Source organism: Chionomys nivalis, chromosome X (genome assembly GCF_950005125.1).
Source record: "Chionomys nivalis chromosome X, mChiNiv1.1, whole genome shotgun sequence".
NCBI classification, from domain to species: Eukaryota; Metazoa; Chordata; class Mammalia; order Rodentia; family Cricetidae; genus Chionomys; species Chionomys nivalis.
In genome coordinates, this window is record NC_080112.1 from 113,667,025 (window position 1) to 113,688,396 (window position 21,372).

Consider the following 21,372-nt stretch of genomic DNA (forward strand, 5'->3'; position numbering starts at 1 on the left):
AGTTCCAGTATCTTCAATGTGTAACAGACCGAGCGCTTGAAAATTTACGTGTTTGAATTAGTGGCTTGGGGTAGATATTACAGGAGATCATAAGGGCTACAAGCGGTCCGGGCCTGGCGTTTTTTATTTATTTGTTTGTTTCTAAAGGGAAGTAAAACGCGATGACTGTTGAGGGCGCGGTCGGGCAGGTACCAGCGAAAGGGACCACCGGCATCTGCCACCCCTTTGTCAGCAAGGCCCGGGACTTCCGCTGGGTGGGGAGGTAGGTGGGGCGGGAAATCTAAAACCGAACTCCCAGCTTCCGTCACTCCCCGTGGGCGGCGCTCCCCTTTGACCTCTCACTCGCGAGCCACACATCCGGGCCACTGTTACTAGCGAGGGGAAGATGGCGGCCGCAACTGTGCTGGTTCCCGCAGAGTGGATAAAGAACTGGGAGAAATCAGGGAGAGGCGAATTGTGAGTGTTCGGGCTGGGGGCGGGAGCCGGGCGAGCCGAGGCCGGGGCGTTGGCCACATTCGGAAGTGGGGTACAGGGGCCGGGGGTGGGGGGGAAGCGGCGCCCCCTCCCCCACCCAGGCGACGGTTGGGGATGGTTGGTAAGGAGTTTCGAACTGCGGGAGGAGCGGAGCCGGTAGCCTCCACCGAGCGGCTTCCCCCACCTCCCTGAAAGCCCCGCTGTCCACCGGAGCCCCGCTTCCTTTGGTCTCTAAGCAGAACTTCCGTCTTGGCCCCCCAGGTCCCCCTGTGCTCCTGCTCTGTGTCTTTTTTGTCTCTCTTTCGTTTTGCCTCGGCTCACTTGACTGCTTTTCTCTCCGTGGGTTCGCGCCCGGGACTGTTGGGTCCATACTTGACATTTTTTCTCTCTGTCCCGTTTCATCACTCTGCACTCAAGGCGACTCCTGTAGTTTGTCGCCTGGCTTCTCCTATGCCCGAAGTCTTAGGAGGGCGAACTGTCCCGAACTCTCTCCAGTCCTAGCCGCCAGTGGCAGAAGAGCACGGGGCGTCAGGGACAGCCAGGCTTGGCACCTCTGGTTTCTTGGGGAGCGCCAGCTTGTACTGCCCTGGCCCTGAGGTCCTTGGGGAAGTGTGGCAGGGATTGCTGCTTTTTGCCAAGTCCCTACCGGCATGTCACCTCCGAGTGGTTTCGGACTGGATTCAACTTTTCATCCTTAAATGTTGATGAAACCCCATTTTGGCCTGGAATTGTAGCTAATTCTGGTCGCCCTCGAAACTTTTTTAGTACTTTAGAATGTTTTGTTACTGTTAAATCGTAAAGTTAGTTTTGTAACCCTCTCCCGGTGACTGGCCACGGTAGAGGTTTTCTGTCCCCAGATAGCCAGCTACCCCCACTCCCCGTTTAAATAGCAAAATTAACCGTTGATTTGAAAAGAAAAAAAAAAAAGTTCTGATTTCTTTTGATTTGCCTTGGAAATTTAGTAGCCAGTCCTAAAGGAGATTAATTCTTGTTAGCTGTTTGGGTTGTCTCCCTCCACTCCCACACTCCAGTCCAGTGTCAGGTTCCCAGTAGCTAGCGGGAAGATAGGAATCTTTGAAACTTTGTAGTGCCGGATCTTACTCTTGTAAAAGGACTTACTCCCGCCGACAATTCCCTATGCTGTTCCGTGAAGCTTAGCAGTGGGAGTCCTAGAATTAGATTGTTGGAATAAGTGACTAGCTTAGTCCACTTAACTAGCTGAGTGACCTTGGTAAATTCTTAACCACTTCGACTGTTTCCCCTTGAGTAAATTGGGAATAATAAACACTGCTGAAAGGATTGTTGTGAAGACTAAATGCCTGTAAAGCACTTGGCATATAGCAAGTGCTCAAGTGATAGCTATTAAAAGTAATATTATTCCAGCTTTTAGATATTTAAACTTCTCAGGACAGCTCTTGCACTTAGAGGCTCTACCTTTTTGGTTAGCAATTAATTGGCCTCTGGCTTCACATGTATTTGCTCTTGTTTGCTAATAAATTGAGAGGTTCTTGAAGAAAAGCGATGACATCTCTTAGTTCTTTTGGTTCAACATCTCCTCCAGCATATACTTATAGCGCTTTAGTGTTTTGTTAACTTGCAGGTATAAGATAAGCTCTCATTTTTAATTTTTAAGTGTTATTTAACACATACCTATGAGGTGCCTTGAGTGCTGAGAAGGCAGGATGGGAAGCAACTCAACTAAACCATCCTATATTTGTGGGTTATCCTTCCCAAACAAATAACCCAGTTCATCGTTATTTACTGTCTACAACCTATTTATTCATTTATGGACAGTCATGTTTGTGGGCTGCTCAGCTTCCTTCTAGGTGGATTTCACGTGTGTGTGTGTGTGTGTCTGTGTGTGTGTGTGTGTGTATATGTATTTGGTAGTAAGTTCTCCATCAGTGAGCTACATGCACAGGCCTAGCTGTTTTTTTTTTTAAACAGTTTAATGTTTTTGCTTCCACCTTAAAATGAGTATTAGGAATAGGAGGAGTTCTGCCTGCTTTGCCTCTGACTGACAATGGTTGGAGAAAAACCAAGTGATGTATGAAGTCAAGACTACCTAGTTAAAATGGAATTTTGGGTTTACTGTACTTAGAATTTTCATGTGTGTATTTATTGCATAGCTTGTGGAATGTGGTTTAAATTATAGTAGATCCAAATCAGTGTGATCAGCTTAATGATTATATAAATAGATATAATTCGTTTTATATTAAGAGGACCTATTTCATTTCTGAGACAATGACCTTGTAGCCCATGCTGGCCTTGAGTTTATAATCCTCTTCTGGGTACTAAGATTATAGGCATGTACCACTGAGAATTTAGAGTTGGATGGCATAGCTGGGTGTGGTTGCTAACACCTGTAATCCTAGCACTTGGGAGGATGAGGGAGGAGTCCTGTAAGTTTGAGGTCAGCAGGGGCTACACAATGAAATCTTTTCCCAAACAAAACAACAAAAGTCAAAAGAAAGTTAAAGCTTCATAGACTGGAGAAATGCCTCATGAGGTTAGGAGTGCTTATTGTGCATCTAGAGGACCTGAGTTCAATTTTCAAAATCCACATCTGATGGCTCACAGTTGCCTGGAACTCCAGCTCCATGGGATGTTACACCTCTGACCTCTTCAAGTACCTGTATTACACGCATACCCAAACACGCATGCACACACATACACACAACTAAAAATAATCTATAAAAATCCAAAAGCTGAAACTGTATAATATAATGAATTATTTTAAGTTTTGCCTTACTGGTGGATGAACCTAGAGGCCTGTACATACTAGGTAAGTACTACTACTGAGCTATATCTTCAATCCTTTACAAAAATATTTATATTAGCACACAAAGCAATAGGTTTTTTTCATGACAGTTTCATACATATATCATACTTTAATTTGCTGACTTTTTCTCTACTACTTTTCTCTACCTACCTCTTGCTGGTCACTTTTCTCCTTCTAACTAGTCCTGCCGTTTGCTTTTATGTCATGTATATTCCATTATCTACTCTTTTATTTCTTTTCAGTTTGAGTCAAGGTCTCACTATGTAGCCATTGCTGGCCAGGAACTCACTTTGTAGACCAGGCTGGGATTATAGGCATACACTACCGTGGCTGACCTCCATTATCTACTCTTAATCTAACTTTCTTTTAAGGTCTCTCCAGCCGGGCAGTGGTGGCGCACGCCTTTAATCCCAGCACTTGGGAGGCAGAGGCAGGTGGATCTCTGTGAGTTCGAGACCAGCCTGGTCTACAAGAGCTAGTTCCAGGACAGGCTCCAAAATCACAGAGAAACCCTGTCTTGAAAAACAAAACAAAACAAAAAAGGTCTCTCCATCTCTCTTGTGTCTTCTTTTATGACTTATGCATATCATCTATATGTACACTTAAAAACATGGTAATTTTTCTTAAAATAATACACGATTTCCTGTTTTATCTGTTTTCCTGCAAATTTCATTTTCCTTTATATCCAGCCTGTTTTGTATTTTCCCTTCTTTCTTTTTCCAAAATGGGGTTTCTCTGTGTAGCCCTGGCTGGCCTGGAACTAGCTATTTAGACCAGACTGGCCTCAAACTCATAGAGAGCTCCTCCTGAATGCTGGGATTAAATGCATGCACCACCACTGCCAGGTGGTTGCTGTTGCTGTGCCTCTTCCTTTTTTTAAAAACACTTTTTTTTTTTTTTTTGGTTTTTTGAGACAGGGTTTCTCTGTAGCTTTGGAGCCTGTCCTGGAACTAGCTCTTGTAGAGCAGCCTGGATTCAAACTCACAGAGAACCGCCTGCCTCTGCTTCCCGAGTGTTGGGTTTAAAGGGGAGAGCTGGGATTAAAGGTGTGCCAAGGTTTAATATATCCCAGGCTGATTTGTAACTTTGAAGCCCAGGGTGACCTTGAATTCATTATCTTCTTGCTTCAGCCTCTTGTCTGTTCGGATCACAGGCTTGTGCCACCATGCATAGCTGATAATTCATTAAAAAAAAAAAAGAAGAACAACAAGTGCTTTCCAGCCCTGAAATTTTTCTTTTTAAAAGTGTGTTTTTAAAGTGTTTTTTTTTTTCTGAGACTAGTCTCTTTTGTGTAACCCTGGCTGTCCTGGAACTCGATTTGTAGGTACAATTTGTAGGTACGTAGACCAGGCTGGCCTTGAACTCAGAGACCTGCCTGCCCTCCTCCCAAGTGCTGGGATTAAAGGGGTGTGCCACCACACCCAGCTTTTTAAAGTGTGTTTTTAAAAGTTGTGTTTCAAGAGATTGCCAAGTTTTTCTTATCTGTAGTATGATAGCAGTATATAGCTATTGTGAGAGTTATACAGTGTCCATAGTGCTAAAAGCGGCATGATGCTGGAAATAAGTTCAGAGCTAAAGCAATTTGCATAGCATGCTCAGAGTCCCTGGGGTTTGATCCTCAGTACTGAAAAAAGGAAAAACAAAACCCAAAGCAAAATAACAACAGCAACAACAAAATCCAACATAAACTGTATGGGGCATTGTTTTGTTAAATGAAATATTCCTTTTTTTTTTTTTTTGAGACAGGGTAGCTTTGGAGCCTGGCCTGGAACTTATAGTAGACCAGGCTGGCCTGGAACTCACAAAGATCTGCCTGCCTCTGTCTCCCAAGTGCTGGGAATATATTCCTTAATTTTTTATTCCTGGTACCACGACCACAATCTGCATGTAATGAAAAAGTGCTAAGGCAGAGACCTTACGAGTGTACATCTAATTGACATTTTACTGTATTAATCAATAGTTGCATTTTCCCCCAAAATGTGCCTGTGGCAGCCCTAAACAAAGGATTTCCTATTCAGACTGCAGTAGTAACTTCTGACTATAGATCATCTTTGTTTCTGTCTCAGACTTTTAGACTTACTGTCTCAAAGTAACCTGCAGTTTCCCTGACAGCTCTCCAGCTAACAGCTATAACCCTTTTCTGGTGTCTTAAAACCTTTTACTGTGTCCACCACCACTGGGACTTCGAGAGCTTTGAAAAAATTGTTTTATTTTTTGAGATTATAACGTGATTACATCATTTCCGCTTCCTTTTCTTTCAAACCCTTCCATATAACTCGTCTTGCATACTTTCAAATTCATAACTGCCAGAGCTTTTAAAGGAGGAAAAATGTGTAACTACTCAATGAAAACCAACTGTCTATTCTATAGAATATCTTGGTTTTGAAGAATAAGCTTTGTTAGATAATAAAGCAGAAAAGTAAAATGATAATTTTTATCTTTCCAAACAGTACATCCCTCATATGCCTATACACTATTAGTTTCTAGAGAGTATATGTATATGTATACATATATACATATTTATTTAAAATTGTATTGTGTTTATGTGCACACATGTGTGCAATTGTGCATGCTAGGATGGCGGTCAGAAGAAAATTTGTGGTAGTTGTTTTTTCCTTTCACTATGTGGAACCAGGGCATCGAATTCAGATCATCAGGCTTGGGAGCAAGTCCCTTTACCCACTAAGACACCTCTCTGGCCACCAAATATATTTTTAGATGATAATTAGAGAACTTATAGGGCTAGAGAGATGACTCAGTGTGAGAACATGGACTGCTCTTGCACAGGACCAGAGTTTATTCCCACTGTCCATGTTGGGTTACCAGTTACAAGCGTAGTTGCAAAGGGATCCATCACCTCTAGCATTCTTGGACACCTGTACATGACATGCACACACTCAAAAACACATAATTAAAAATAATAAAAATGAATTCTTATGGGCTGAACAGATATTTCAGCTGTTGAGAACACTTACCTCTCTAAGTTCCTGGGATTCCAGCACTCGGATGGGGGCCTACAACTGCCCATAACTGTGTAGTTCCAGGGGATGTGTCACCCTCTTCTAATTTTGCAGGTTCTTGCATGCATGCACATGGTGCACATACATACACTTAACCACACATGCATGTACAAGAAAAAAATCTTAAATCTTTAAAAAAATTATAAAACTTGTAGCATGATTTTTTTCCCCAAGAGGTATGAGTACAGTAAAGGGATCATAGAAGTAGTTGTTTTATTCGGTAATTCTTAAGTAGCTTGGGTATGCCTGGAACTTACATAGTTCAAGCTGGCCTAGAACTGATAATTCTCCTACTTTAATGTCCTAAGTGCTTGGTCCCCAACTCCTGAAACTATTTTTTTTTTTTTTGAGACTGGGTATTGTGTATTCCGGGCTGGCCTTGAACTGGCTGTGTAACGAGGATAACCTTGAATTTCTTCACTTCTCAAGTGCAAGGGTTGCATATGGACCAATGATATCACAGCTAGTTTAGGCGGCACTGGGGATGAACCCAGGGCCTCACTCTAACAGCTGAGTTACATGTCTGGCCCTGAAACCTTTTCTAATTTGATTTTCTATTTTAACTTGTATTCATGAACTAAATGTTAAGTCTTGGTCTGTTTTTCTGGTAATATAAATTCATTCTTCAGAAAATGTTGATGCAACATTAGGAAGTTACTAAGTTACCACTTTTTGTTTGCTAAGTTATTTTATGATGGTGAAGTAGAGTGAGTGCTATTAATGTAACTGATGTTTCCTACTTACAAAGGTAGAGCTTTTGTTAATTTCTCTTTTATAATAGTTCTTGCTCTCTTTATAAATGCATCTTTCCACAAGGTAAAATGATTTTGTCCTAGTATTCATTTTAAAGGGTAATATTTGTTATAGCTTTGATAATAGAGAAAGCACATTGCTTAAACAAATTTAACCTTTCATTTTATAAAAAACTAAGTGAAGCACAGATGAATATCAGCCTCTTATGTGAAGCAAACTTGCAAGCTGTGAGCATAAGTAATTCAGGCTTGTTTGTGTTTCATTTTTGCTGAAAAAAATGGGAAGATGAAAAGCTAGGGGCTGGAGAGATGGCTCAGAGGTTAAGAGCACTGGCTGCTCTTCCAGAGGATCTGAGTTCAGTTCCTAGTGTCCACAACAAAACAAAACAAAAAAGAAGCATTCACAGTGTACTTCTGAAATCATTAGTAGAACATTACATTCAGATTTTCTTTTCTTTTTTTTTGTTTTTCGAGACAGGGTTTCTCTGTGGTTTTGGAGCCTGTCCTGGAACTAGCTCTTGTAGACCAGGCTGGTCTTGAACTCATAGAGATCTGCCTGCCTCTGCCTCCCAAGTGCTGGGATTAAAGGCGTGCGCCACCACCGCCCGGCCTTTCATTCAGATTTTCACGGATCTTTGACAGAAAGTAAATTTCTGTCCTTGCTCTCAGGTAGTTGAGGCAACATTTCCATAAGAGTACAAAACGAGTTTGAAAAGTGGAAAAACTGGTAAACTCAAATAGTAAAAGAGTAAAATATTACTGATCTTTGAACTGAGATAGAACATTTGAATAATTTTAAGGTCATATTAGAAAGGGCAACTATTCAAGGTCATTTTGTTTGTCATCCTTCTGTAATGTAGTTTACTAGAAGTGTTTGACAGATAAGACAGTAAGACAGATGCAACATTTAGAACCAGTTACTTGTAAGTATATTTGCTGGTCTACTATTAGTGGATTGCTTAGGAAAAACAGTTAAATCTATACCTGGAAAAAAAGTGTGTGTGTGTGTTTTTTTTTTTTTCGAGACAGGGTTTCTCTGTAGCTTTGGACACTGTCCTGGAATTAGCTCTGTAGACCAGGCTAGCCTCGAACTCGCAGAGATCCACCTGTCTCTGCCTACCGAGTGTTGGCATTAAAGGTGTGAGCCACCACTGTCTGGTGAAAAATTCTTTTTGAGACAAGAGTACTCCTATATCCTAGGTCTGTTTTTGAACCTTACATCTTCTTGTCTCAGGTTCTAAGTTCTGGAATTACAGAACTTAGATCGGGATCACTATTGGCTAGATCTGCAATTCTTCTTGGGAAAATTTTTACTGCTTGTTTTTTGTTTTCTAGTATATAAAGAATTCTCATTTTATAGTAAGGCAACACACAGATCTGTTATGCAAGTGAATTGACTGAATATGATATCCCATTAATGATTTTGTACACAATTTGAACAAATCTTTGAGGTGCTAATTAATAGCTTACGATGACAGTATTGTCTTCAGGCTAATAAATGTGCTTGTGGCCTAGTGAGTGGATAATATAGAATGACATTTCAATTATTCCTTAGTTATGTAATGATGACTGTACCATAGGTGGGAGTATGGAACACTGACACAGTCCTTCCTCAATCATTGGAGGCTTATTGAAAAAGACAACTGTTTTAACATTGCTGAAAGCCGTAGAAGATGAAGCTGTTGAAAATGTGAGGAAACAAAAGCATTTGTCATAAGAAGGAGAAAAAAGTTTCAATAACCTCCCCTTTTGAGACAGGATTTTATTCTGGATTCCACACTGGCCTTGAACTTGAGTAAACCCTACCTCGGTATTTCAAGGGCTTGGGTTTTCAAGTGCATCAAGTGTTAAAGATGGCTTCAATTTCTTTCTTTTTCTCCCTCCTTCCTACCTTTCTTTGAACATATCATGCATCCCAGGCTTGCCTCAAGCTTACTGTTATAGCTCAGGTTGACCTTCAACTTCTGATCTTCCTGCTACCATTTCTCAAGCTATGGAATTCCAGGTGTGTGTCCCTTTACCAGGTTGGTGTGCTGCTGGGTATCAAACCCAAGGATTCTATATGCTAGGTAATCACTCAGTCATCTGAGCCACATCCTCAGCCCATGGTAAGTTTTCTGTACATGTGTACAAAGCTGAGTACCTCCAATATTGGGAAGGCAGAGGCAGGAGGATCATGCCAACTTCAGCTACATAGTGAGTTTAAGGTTAGGTTGGGGTATGTGGACTTTGTTTCAAAAAACCAAAGCCCAAAAAACCCTCCCACAATAATACCTGTATACAGTGTGTAATCTTCAGACAAGGGTATTGGTATATCCTTCACCTCAGATCTGAGGTGATCCTCAACCTTCCTAATGCTGCAACTCTTTAATACAGTTCCTCATGTTGTGGTGACCCCCAATCATAAAATTATTTCATTGCTACTTCATAACTGTAATTTTGCTACTGTTATGAATCATAATGTAAATATCTGATATGTAGGATATCTGATATATGTCCGCCCCTTGTGAGTGTCAAGACCCACAGGTTAAGAACCTCTGCCTCAGCTATTTACTGAGAACACATGAAAATTCTCGCTACTGCCATTTTTTTTTTTTTTGAGACAGGGTCATAATCCACGGGCCATCTTGCTAGTGCTGTCTGATATTCTTTACTAGTTAAATACATTTTTAATAGGTGGCCATAGGTGGTTAAAAATTTATAATGGGATTTTCAGATTTTATGCAGATATAATTGGTAATTGTTTTTCATTGGCCTTTTATTCTTAGTTTTGAAAATAATTCCGTTACTGTGATTGATGTTACTTGTGGCAGAAAAATCATAGTTTTTGGTTTGCCTGGGCTACAGTGTAACTTCAAGGCTAGCTTGATAAACTTGGCAAGACTATCAAAAAGAAAGCAGAAGAGGGATTATGATTTATCTTATTGATATAGTGCTTGCCTAGCTTTTATGCAAGGCCCTAGGTTCAATCCCCAGTAGCACAACAGCAAAGAAAAGCAACGTGTAAGTGAATGTGGATCAGCAGATGTTTATTGTGTCGGCTTTTTCTAACCAAGAATAGAGTATCAAAATATATGATACAGAGTGGCAAGGTGTAGGGGTATGATAATAGATAATTTCTGTAGGCGATGGTTTTGTAGCATCATATTAGCATAAGATAGGATATATAAACAGAATCTGAAAGCTTTTTCCTCCGGTGCTGAGGATTGAACTCTGGGCTTTGCACATGCCAGGGACATGCTCAACCCACTCATAAATTTGAGAGGGAGTGGAGTGGGTACAACAGAGTTGGAGGTAAGAAAGAGTAGGGTAGAAATGATGGAATTACAGTACTCATGAAATTCTCATAAAAGAAAGAAAGAAACTCTTGTAATAGGAATTCATTGATTCCCTTCCTTTACTTTAAAAGGTCAGCATGGCTGGGCATGGTGGTACAGGCCTTTAATCACAGCACTAAGAAGGCAGGAACAGGCACATCTCTGTGACTTCAGAGGCAGACTAGTTTACAGAGTTAGTTCCAGGCCAGCTAGGGCTACATATTGAGACAATATTTCAGAGAATGTTGATCTGTAAGATTTTCTTCTAATTTCTCTTTCTTTCTTTCTTTCTTTCTTTCTTTCTTTCTTTCTTTCTTTCTTTCTTTCTTTCTTTCTTTCTTTTTTTTGAGACAGGGTTTCTCTGTAGCTTCAGAGCCTGTCCTGGAACTAGCTCTTGTAGAACAGGCTGGCCTCAAACTCACAGAGATCCACCTGCCTCTGTTTCCTGACTGCTGGGATTAAAGGCATGCACCACCACTGCACGGCCAGAGTTTTTTCTAATTTCTAAATTGTGAAATTGAACAACAATATAGAGAAGTGCCTAAATTCTAATGTGTAGAGCTTAGAGAATTATGCAATTCAAATGCAAGTCAGGTATAGGGGTAAATGCCTATAAACCAACTGTTGTAATACGAGCGGCAGGGCTGCGTCCCCGGCACCCAGCCGCCCGCACGACTAGCTTATGCCCGGAAATAATTACATGGAAACTGTATTCTTTTAATCACTGCCTGGCCCATTAGCTCCAGCCTCTTATTGGCTAGCTCTTACATATTGATCTAACCCATTTCTAATATTCTGTGTAGTACCACGAGCTGGCTTACCAGGAAAGATCTTAACCTGCGTCTGTCTGGAGTGGGAGAATCATGGCGACTCTCTGGCTCGGCTTCTTTCGCCCAGCATTCTGTTCTGTTTACTCCACCCACCTAAAGGCTGGCCAATCAAATGGGCTAAGGCAGTTTTCTTTATTAGTTAACCAATGAAAGCAACAGATAAAATACAAGAACCACCTCCATCAACCAACATTTAGAGACTAAAACACAGGAGTCATGAATTTGAGGCCAGCCTCAGCTACATAGTAGACTTAGTGTCAAAAAGCAATATAACAGCTAGACTCCTTGGGCAAACATTTAATCCCAGCACTCAGAGACATGCAAATTTCTATGAGTTCAAAGCTAGCTTGGTTTCTATTTAGTGAGTTCCAGGCCAGCTAAGGTTACATAGGAAGACCCTGTTTCAAAACAAAACAAAACAAAAATCAAATTAACAAAACAACATATACCAAAATGAATGTACCACTTATTTTACATTACCACCAGGATAACATCACCTCTTTTTCTGATCTCTCTTTTCACCTCTGTGGTAATCATGATTTTAACATTTATGTTTTGGTCCTCCATATTTCACCTCATAAATTCTGGAATTATGGACATGTGTCACTATACCTGACTTTTAAAGTTAGTGTCACATAGTAATGAGGATTTGAAGATTGGCCAGTCTGAGACAGGAGGATCAGGAATTCAAGGTGTTAGCCTAGACAACATGGGACCTTGTTTCAAAAACAAGAGCATCAAAAAAAAAAAACTTAGAAAAAAGATCAGTGTTATTTGTATGCAGTAGAATACTTCATTGTGGCTTATTTTTTTTAAAGATTTTATTTATTTATTATGTATACAGTATTCTACCTGCATGACAGAAAATGGCACCAGATCTCATTATAGATGGTTGTGAGCCACCATGTGGGTGCTGGGAATTGAACTCAAGATCTCTGGAAGAGCAGCCAGTGGATTTAACCGCTGAGCCATCTCTCTAGCCCTTCAATCTTCTGTCTTTTGTCTGTGTTTCCATTTATTTTTTCTTTGCTCTCTTGAGGTGCTTCATGTTGTTTGTGGGTTATGCATGTTCTTAGTACATATTCAGTCTTAAAACAGTGTCCTTAAACATTTTTTGAGGTTCCGTTTTGGTTGTGTAGCTTTTGGTGTCCTGGAACTCTGTGTAGCCTAGGCTGGCTTCTAACTCATGACAATTTTTCCTTCCTCCGCTTCATGTGCTAGTATGTGCTAGGAATATGCCATCATGTTTGGCTAATAGTGATCTTTTTGTTGTTGTTTTTGAGATAAGGTCTGGCTATGTAACCCATGATGGTCTGAAATTAATGCTTAACATCTGCCACTACATTTGGGATTAATGGTGACTTGTGAACAAAAAAAATAATTCATTTTAGTATCGTCAAATATATCCATTACTTGCTATATTAGTACCTTTTATGCTTACTTAATGCTTCTTAATGTCTTTTTTTCCCCCTTTCTTGTTCTTTTTTTTTCTGAGATAGGGTTTTATGCTAGTCCAGGCTTTCCTGAACTCAAGAAAATCTTCCTGCCTCAGTCCTCTGAGTGTTGGAATGTTCCTTCTTGACTCTGAGATTAATGAAGTTGTCCTATATTACTTTAGGAATTTAATTTTACTTTTTAAATATTAATGATATTGGTTGATTATCATAGAAAAGAAATTGAATATATATGTCCCCGCAAAAGAGATATGCATGGTAAATTGTGCATCCTGTGTCATTTATAAAGGAGATGAAATAAAAGCCAAAATTTGACTTCATATTACATCAAATAAGTTTGTTGAAAAAATAGCAACGGGGTCTTTCATGATCTGTCATCTACCCTGGAACTCACTGTGTAAGCTAATCTGGGCTCAAATTTAAGACAGTCTTGCTTCTACCTCAGGAATGCTGGTATTAATGACACCCAGGTTCTTTTCTTTTCCTATTTTTGGTTTTTCAAAAATTATTATTTTGTGTATGTGAATGTGTGGCATATACATGTGTGCGCACATGTGTACACACGTGCATATGCGAGAGCTATTGCATGCATGTGGTGGTCAGAGAACAGCCTTGTGGAGTCACTTCTCCTTCCACCTTTGTATAGGTTCCTTGGATTAAATTCAAACTCTCAGGCTTGGTGGCAAGAGCCTTTTTTCTGGTAAGCCATCTTGCCAGCCCTTCATTTTTCAGTTTTTGTTCATGGCATTGATTTATAGTGTGATCTACGGATTATAGATCGTTGTGATTGAAGTTATGAAGAAAATGTAGCCTCACCCAGCTAAATAGTTGGCAAGGGCAATACAATTGTATTGGACTTTTTTTGGTAATTATGCATATTATTGTTTGATAACATCAAAATTTTCTTTCTCTCTGTGTGTGAATGTGCGTGTGTGTGCTTGTGTGTTTTCTCCCTTCATCTTCATGTGGTTCCCAGGGATTGTACTTAGCCCCTGTGCTTAGTCATCATCTCACTGGCCCTGCTTTTCATTTTTTATTGTTATTTTTAAAGACAGATTCTGTGTTGTCCTGGCTGGTTAGAATTCAAGGGTTCAGGTGATCCTTTCTCCCTGTACCCCAACTGGTAGTTTAAACTGCCTTAGTGCCAGGTATGATGGTGCATACCTGTAAAACGCCAGTGCTTAGAAAGCAGAGACAGGAGGACTATTTTAAATTCCAGGTCAGCCTGGTCTATATAGTCAGCTCTATGCCAACTAGAACTGTATAATGAGTCTGCCTTTACCAATATCCCTCTACACACAAAAGTTAAAGAAAAGCCGGGCACTGGTGGCGCACGCCTTTAATCCCAGCACTCAGAAGGCAGAGGCAGGCGGATCTCTGTGAGTTCGAGATCAGCCTGGTCTACAGAGCTAGTTCCAGCACAGGCTCCAAAGCCACAGAGAAACCCTGTCTCGAAAAACCAAAAAAAAAAAAAAAAAAAAAAAAAAAAAAGTTAAAAGAAACTAAAACAGAAATCCCTAAAACAGATGCCCCCCCCTAAAGAAAAACCAAATACAGAGCAGTGATGTTTTGATACATTGTAAATAAAATTTATTTATATCTCTTTCATTTGGAGTGGATCTTTTGTCCATGTGTCTGTCATTTTATAACATTATGCATTGGCCACTTGAAAATTTTTTTCACTGTATTATGCAGCTCTTCCAAATATTGGCAAATTTCATTGTAGAATATCGAAAGTGCATTCTTTATTTTCGCCACCAAAGCTGATCAGGGAAACCTTTATGAAAGTAGTCATCACTATAGTGGCAGAAATGAGTTTTTCAAAATTCTTTAAGTTTGAAAGCTTAGGTTTTATCATTGACAATAAATACTCTGTTGTTTTCCTTGAAGGGACGAACTCAGTTCATTTTTGAGAAAATGGCCTGCCAGATATCTTTGAGTCGTCATAACTTGTTAGTTGTTTCTCAAGTGGGAAAAAATGGTGTTCTGTAAAAACAAGATATGCAAGCTTACAATTAAAATGGCTGTGTGTGACATGTTGGGGTCTGTTATAATCCCAGCACTTTGGGGGTTTGAGGTGAGAGAATTACATTGAATTAGAGGTTATTCTAAGCTACATAGTGAGTACTATTCCAGCCCTAAATAAAAAGACCCTGTCTAAGAAAAAAAAAAGATGTATAAGTAGTTTCTATGCAAGGAGCTGCTAATTTAATGCTGAGTAGGAATTTGTTATGCAAACTTCTCATTTTATCAGAGTATCTAAAAGACATTAAAAAATGGCAGCATGGGATGTGGTATTGCACACTTGGAATCTCAGTGCTTGTGATACTGAGGAGGGAGGATCTAGTGTGCCAGGCCAGCCTGAACTTAATGATAAGATCCTCTTTCTCCCCAACAAAAAAACCAGGCCAGCACTCCAGAGGCAGAGCCAGTGAAATGCATATCTCAAAAAAAACCAAATAGTTCAGAACTCAGGAATATTTTTTTGTAGGTACTGGAGATTGAACCCAGGACCTGATACATGGCTAAGAATTGGCTTTCCACTGGTCTGTACTCCAGCCCCGTGTTCTGGAATTGCATAAAATAATAATAATAATGGAATATGGATTTTATTTAGATAGTCTCTGGGTTGCAGCTATGCTAAAAGATTTTTGAGATTTTAGGGTTGAATGCTTTTTTTTTGTCTAGCATGTCTACCAAGCTCTCAGTCAGAAGTGTGGAGATAAAATTGGAGATAGATACACTTAAGAATTACTGCCTTAGAAGTGGATGAGATCACCCAGGGTGTGTGTATGGGGGAGAAAGTGGTGCTGGTAGGAGCAAAAGCAATCAAATACAAGGACAAATGTGCTTGCAAGCATAAGAGTGATGATTCCTCTGAGAAGGAAAGGGAGGGAGGGGAGAGGGGTTGGACACCCCTAAGCTGAGGTTGGAAATGCTCCAAAGTCAGAACTTCTCGAGCCCTGAGATAGATACTACAAGTAGAAACTTCCATAACTGACATGTTGAAAGAACACAGCTTAAGAACACTGTTTATTTAACTGTATCCCAAGAAGAAGACCCTGTTACTCTCTTTCAGCTACAGTAACCCCTTTTCTGTGTATGTCCAGGTTCTCCTATGCAAGTCTGCCTATAGAATAATAAAATGGCATGTCTGGTCCACTGTACAGTAAACTTTGTTGAATGTACAAAATTTTAAAAGTATTATTTAAGTTTATTTTTACGGGTTTGTTTGTAAAAATGACTTAGCAGTTAATAGCACTTAACTGCTGTTGGAGAGGATCTGAGTTCAGGTCCTGGCACCTATGTTGGACAGATCATAACTGCCTATAACTGCAGCTCCAGGGGATCTGACATCTTCTGTCCTCCACAGGCACATGAACATGGTATACACTAATACAAACATACACAAATAAAAATGAATTTTTAAAAAATTACTGTCAGGGAGGCTGGAGAGATCTCACCAGAGGATCTGGGTTCAAATTCCAGCACCCACATGGCAGCTCACAACTGCCTCTAACTCCTGTTCCAGGGGATCTGATACCCTCACACAGATATACATGCAGGCAAAACACCAATGTCCATAAAATACAAATAAATTATTAAAAAATTACTGCCAGGATATATGTATAAGGTATACATATACTCAATCTGTCCTCAGGTGAAAATATTCTGAACTGAGATAAGAAAAAACTAAGTTCTGGAATCGTTTTGGTTCTAAGCATTGTAGATAAGGGATACTCCTCCCCACAATATATTAATTCTTGTCATGTGGGTTGCCCCTTTTGCTGTTTTGATTGTTTTGTTTTTATTGTGGCTTACATGTTTTCTAGTTTGGTCTAGTTCAGTAGTCACCAACTCTTTGCCAATCTTGTTTCATCTATAATTCCCCTTAATTTTTTTATTGTTTTGTAGCAGATAGCTTGTTATCTGTAGTGTTAACATTGAAGAGAAGAATGCAGTATTTTTTTTTTTGACATTCTATTTCCTCTGGGGTGGTATATTTTTTCATCAGTAGCTAGGACATAATGCTTGTAGTCTGTTTTTATGATGTGAACAGCTATTGACAGATGGTGAATTTTTTATTAGGCATCTTGAAATGAAGATGTTCTAATTCTATCATTTGATTGGCATATATTAATTGTACAAAATAATGGACTTGCTTATGATATTTTTATTTATGTATACAATTTACTGTGATCTTATTCAACTCCAATCACTCCCCCTTCTATCTTCCTGCTGCCCTCCCCTAAGTGACCCTTTTATGTTATAGCCTTGTGGAGAGAGAGAGAGAGAGAGAGAGAGAGAGAGAGAGAGAGAGATATTCTTTATCTACCTTGCCCTCTTACTGGTTGAAATAGTTCAAATTGGAGACATTTTGAGATAGTCTCAAATTTGCTGTTAGCAGAGGCTGATTCTCTCTTCACTTCCTGACTCCTAGGATTATGACCATGTACCACTTTGCCCAGTAGAGACAGTCCTTATCTAGTATTGGGTTACCCCATGTTTACATGTAGAGGCAGAAAAAAATTTACATAAAAAATTATTTGCCAATTTTTTGAATAATGGCTGATTGTTCTCTTCTAGTTCTGATGGGTTAGAAGATTGGGGTTGGCAGTTTGTTTTGTCATGGTCATAGGTATTTAAATGTATCTGGGAAATTTTTATATACTTTTAAGGAGATAAAACTCACTCCTTAGGAATCAGATGTTTTTAGGATTGGAAATTGACAGTTTTTTTTTTATTATAGTTTACATTTATGCCGGATCCTCAGTGAAAACAAAAGCCACGACAGTTCGACCTATAGAGGTATGATTTTTCAAAACTATCTTAGCTATCATTTTTGTTTGCTTAACATTATAAATTATTTGATGTTGTGTGTGAAAACTAAAGTTCTAAGAGTGCATGCATAGAAGACCTTATAGTTATTAATATAACTGTAGTTGCAATAAGATTATACATCTTGAATACATGCATTGTTTCATCTGCCTTTTATAATTGACATTTTGTACATTTATTTAGATTTCTGGAGTTAGCTGTTCAGTCATGAATGTAAGAAAAAGCTATCCTGGGAAGAAAAACGGGTTTGATTGTATTTGCTCTAAAAAATTTCCACACACCCATTTCAGTGCTTTTACTAAAGCTGGTTATGTTCAGGTGGTGTCTGGGGAGCTTGTTAAAGGCAGTTGTCATGGAAAATATCAGCAAAGGAGTTGTTTGCTGCGTGTCACAAATAGGATTTATTAAGTAAAATGTTACATAATTAAGCAGGATGTAGTCTTTACTTTTATGGAATTTTGCTGTTTAACGTTCATTAATTTAAAATTAGGCACATGGATTTGGCAGAAGACAAGCCAAAATAAAAACAATTGTGTCTGATTTATAGTGTTTTCATTTGTAGCTTTTATTGCAGATAATCCCATAAGGTTTTTTTTTTTTTCAGTATAAAAATCAACGTTTTTGTAACTAATACTTTTTTTTTTTTTTTTTTTGGTTTTTTGAGACAGGGTTTCTCTGTGGCTTTGGAACCTGTCCTGGAATTAGATCTTGTAGACCAGGCTGGCCTTGAACTCACAGAGATCCACCTGCCTCTGCCTCCCGAGTGCTGGGATTAATAAATATGTGAGCCACCACTGCCTGGCCAGGGGAGTTTTTTAAAAGCATTTCTTTTTTCACTTTTTTTTTTTTGCCCTGAAAGGATTTTGATTTTTTTTTCCCTAGAAGGGGATTATAACTAGGCTTTCTTTTAGTTTCTTTGAGGGTGAAATGCGGTGGGACAGGATCTCATGTAGCCAGGTTGGCCTGCAACTTGCTGTGTAGGTTAGTATGGCTTTAAATGCCTGATCCTCCTGCCTCAGCTTCCTGAATGAATGCTGGGACTATGGGCTGGTTGTACTCTACCATGCTTGGTGTTTGTGTGTGTTTGGAGGAAGTTTCCTTTGAGGACTTTTCTACTTTGTCATCCCAGGGATTGAACTCAGTCTCTCAAAGAAATGGTAGGGAATCATTCTACACCTACTTCAGCTAGATCGCCAGTTCCTAGGCTTGCTTTTACATTTGTGTTTTTATTTTTTTGAAAAGGAGTATCATGTAGCCTATGTTGGCTTGGAACTTGATAAGTGTGCTGAGGATGACCTTGAACTATAGCTCTTTCTGTCTGCCTCTATCTCCCCAGTGCTTGAATTATAGGCTACAAGCACCTGCCATTATATACCCACTTTTTTATGTCTTGCAACACAGGGCTTCTTGTATGATAGGCACTTTACCAACTAAGTTATGTCAGTAACCCTCTATTAGTATTTTTTAGAGATACTTGTTTTTCAACATTTAATGATTTGAAGGAGAAAAAAATTCAGTATTGTGGAAATAAAAAAAATTGACTCAAAGGTGTTCAGTCAACTTCTAACTCCCCACTCCCTAAAAGACTTTTTGTTTGAGGAAATGGGTTCGTGATAATAGTGTGGATTTCTTTTTTGGGGGGGCACGTTTTTTTTTTTTTATAGTGACAATTCTCATAAAATTGCCATTTTTGTATGTATACACATGTATTTTTTTGTTTGAGTTCTGATAGAAATTGACGAGAAAGAATTTAGATTTTTGGAAGGAATGCTCTATCATGTTTACTCCTTAGGTTTCATTGTAGCCCTGAGATTGAATTGAGTATATTCTGAATATATTTAGACCAATCTGTGAAGGTAGTTGGTGGGGAAATGGTTAATTTTGTTTGTCTTGTTTTGGCACGGTGTATTCATATAAAATATTTCTGAAGATTTCAGGAATATGGTGGAAATGTTTTAAAATGGGTTAGTGGGTTAGGAATGCTTGTAGATGTCTGTAAATAGGGTTGAGGCAGGTACCCTTCAGAACTTAATGAGACCTTGTCTAAAATTAAAAATGGCTAGTGATGTAGATTATTGGTATAACACTTGCTTAGGGCACATTAAGTCTGCCAGGACTATCAGAAAAGAAAATGAAGTATTGAAGAAGAATCTAAATACTAAATTATATATATAGTAGATGTGTGAATATGTGAAATTTGCAGTCATGGAAAGAATCTATGCTTAACTACTAAGTCATATTAGAGTAGAGAAGGAATGATTAACTTTTTCCTAAACTCGCTAGTGTTTTTGTAGAACTAGAAAAATAAGTTGCTAGAGAGAACTATTATAAATATGTTTTATTTTTGATGTTTATAATAATTGTGAGAAATAAATAGACTTTCCAGGTGAGTTTGCCTTTCTTGTTAAAGAGACTGCCTTTACACTTATGTCTTTTATGTTCAACAGATTTTCAACAAGCTCTCTATGAGTTGTCATATCACGTCATTAAAGGAAATTTAAAGCATGAACAGGCATCTAGCATTCTTAATGACATTAGTGTAAGTATATATATGTACAACAGTAATTGTTGCATATCTTTACACTTTTGATACAAAGATTTTTGCAGTGTATAGCATACATTTTCCAAAATAATGGTTGTTTAAAGGTAATATTGGTAAGCAGGTTTTGCCAAACAGCAGTTGGTATTTTAGTCTTTTTGTCTGGTTGTAAGGAAGATAAGGTTATACAAACTGGGTAAGTAAAATGACAAAACTGTAATGAAGTCAGTGTTATTAAATAATGTTTTAACTCTAAAAATAGTTTAAGTATTTTCTTCAAATAATGTTTTTTTGTAATTATAATTAAAAATTTCTTAAAATTAAGGATTAAATTATTTTAAATTGTGGTTTGACATTCATTTGTATCTGCTTCCTACTTATTTTTAGAAAATAACAGATTTTTTTTAAACCTTTAAGTGGCTAATTTTATTTTCATTTACATTTATTGGAGAATTTAGGCTAGATTCAGAGGAGATTGCTAATGAGTCATGTCATCGGTGCGTCATATGATTCTTACGCTTTTCTTGAGTGGTTTTAATGGAAGTTTTAAGGTTAGCTGTTCTGACACTCCCCACCCATGTACATTTGCGAAGCAGGAATTTTAGTATGTTTTTCTCTTTTATCCAGAAACTGTCTCTAGTTAAGAGTAACTTTAGTTCATATTGAAGTAGTATATTTTTTTGACAATTAATACTAACATGACTATTTGCGTTCATAGCCCTTGAAAAACTGGTAGACCACTAAGATAATTTCATTTTAAATTAGGAGTTGATACAGTTTTAGTCTGTTTGTACAATTTGGTTGTAGTAATTTTTTCCATTTACGAAAATAATCTAAATAAACATTTTTGTATACTTGGTCCTTAGTAGTTACTGTCTCCTTTACTTTGATTACTTCATTATATCTATATGCTACCACACTGCATTGCCTTTGTCATGCCTTTTCCATAGTAATGTACATTTGTCCGGTATCTTAGCCACAGAAATGAATTTATGTGACTGGCAGCTGCCGGCTTTTTTCTTTAGAATTTCCTTTCTTACAGTCTCTGAAAATATATGAATTTTAGGGTTGCTATAGTGCTAGAAAACTACTGATTACAGTAACTGAACTGTGATTCTTACTAATGGGAAATAGCTCTAAAATTGATCATGGAAGTAGCAACTCAAGAAGCAAATGTGGAATGCTGGTGCTTTTATTCAGAAACAGGATTTGGGGGTCAGTTTTTTTTTCCTCAAAAGCTATAAATAAGAGTGAATAAAGTAGTTATTTTATCTTCAGAGAATCTCGAATTGTGGAATAATTGCTTTTAATTGATGTAATTTTTGGATTTTTGATCTTCTGGTACTATAATTTTTGCGTGGATCA

At 38.5% G+C, this 21,372-nt stretch overlaps 1 protein-coding gene across 1 annotated transcript in view; it reads left to right on the forward strand.

Moving 5' to 3' along the window:
* The first annotated feature begins 372 nt into the window (after positions 1-372).
* Thoc2 (THO complex subunit 2) overlaps positions 373-21,372 on the forward strand; it is a 71,120-nt gene continuing 50,120 nt past the window's right edge. Inside the window, exons 1-3 of the mRNA XM_057760735.1 lie at positions 373-456; positions 17,380-17,438; positions 19,916-20,007. Of these exons, the coding sequence (XP_057616718.1) occupies positions 386-456; positions 17,380-17,438; positions 19,916-20,007 (222 nt within the window). The 5' untranslated portion in view covers positions 373-385. The remainder of the gene's footprint in view (positions 457-17,379; positions 17,439-19,915; positions 20,008-21,372) is intronic.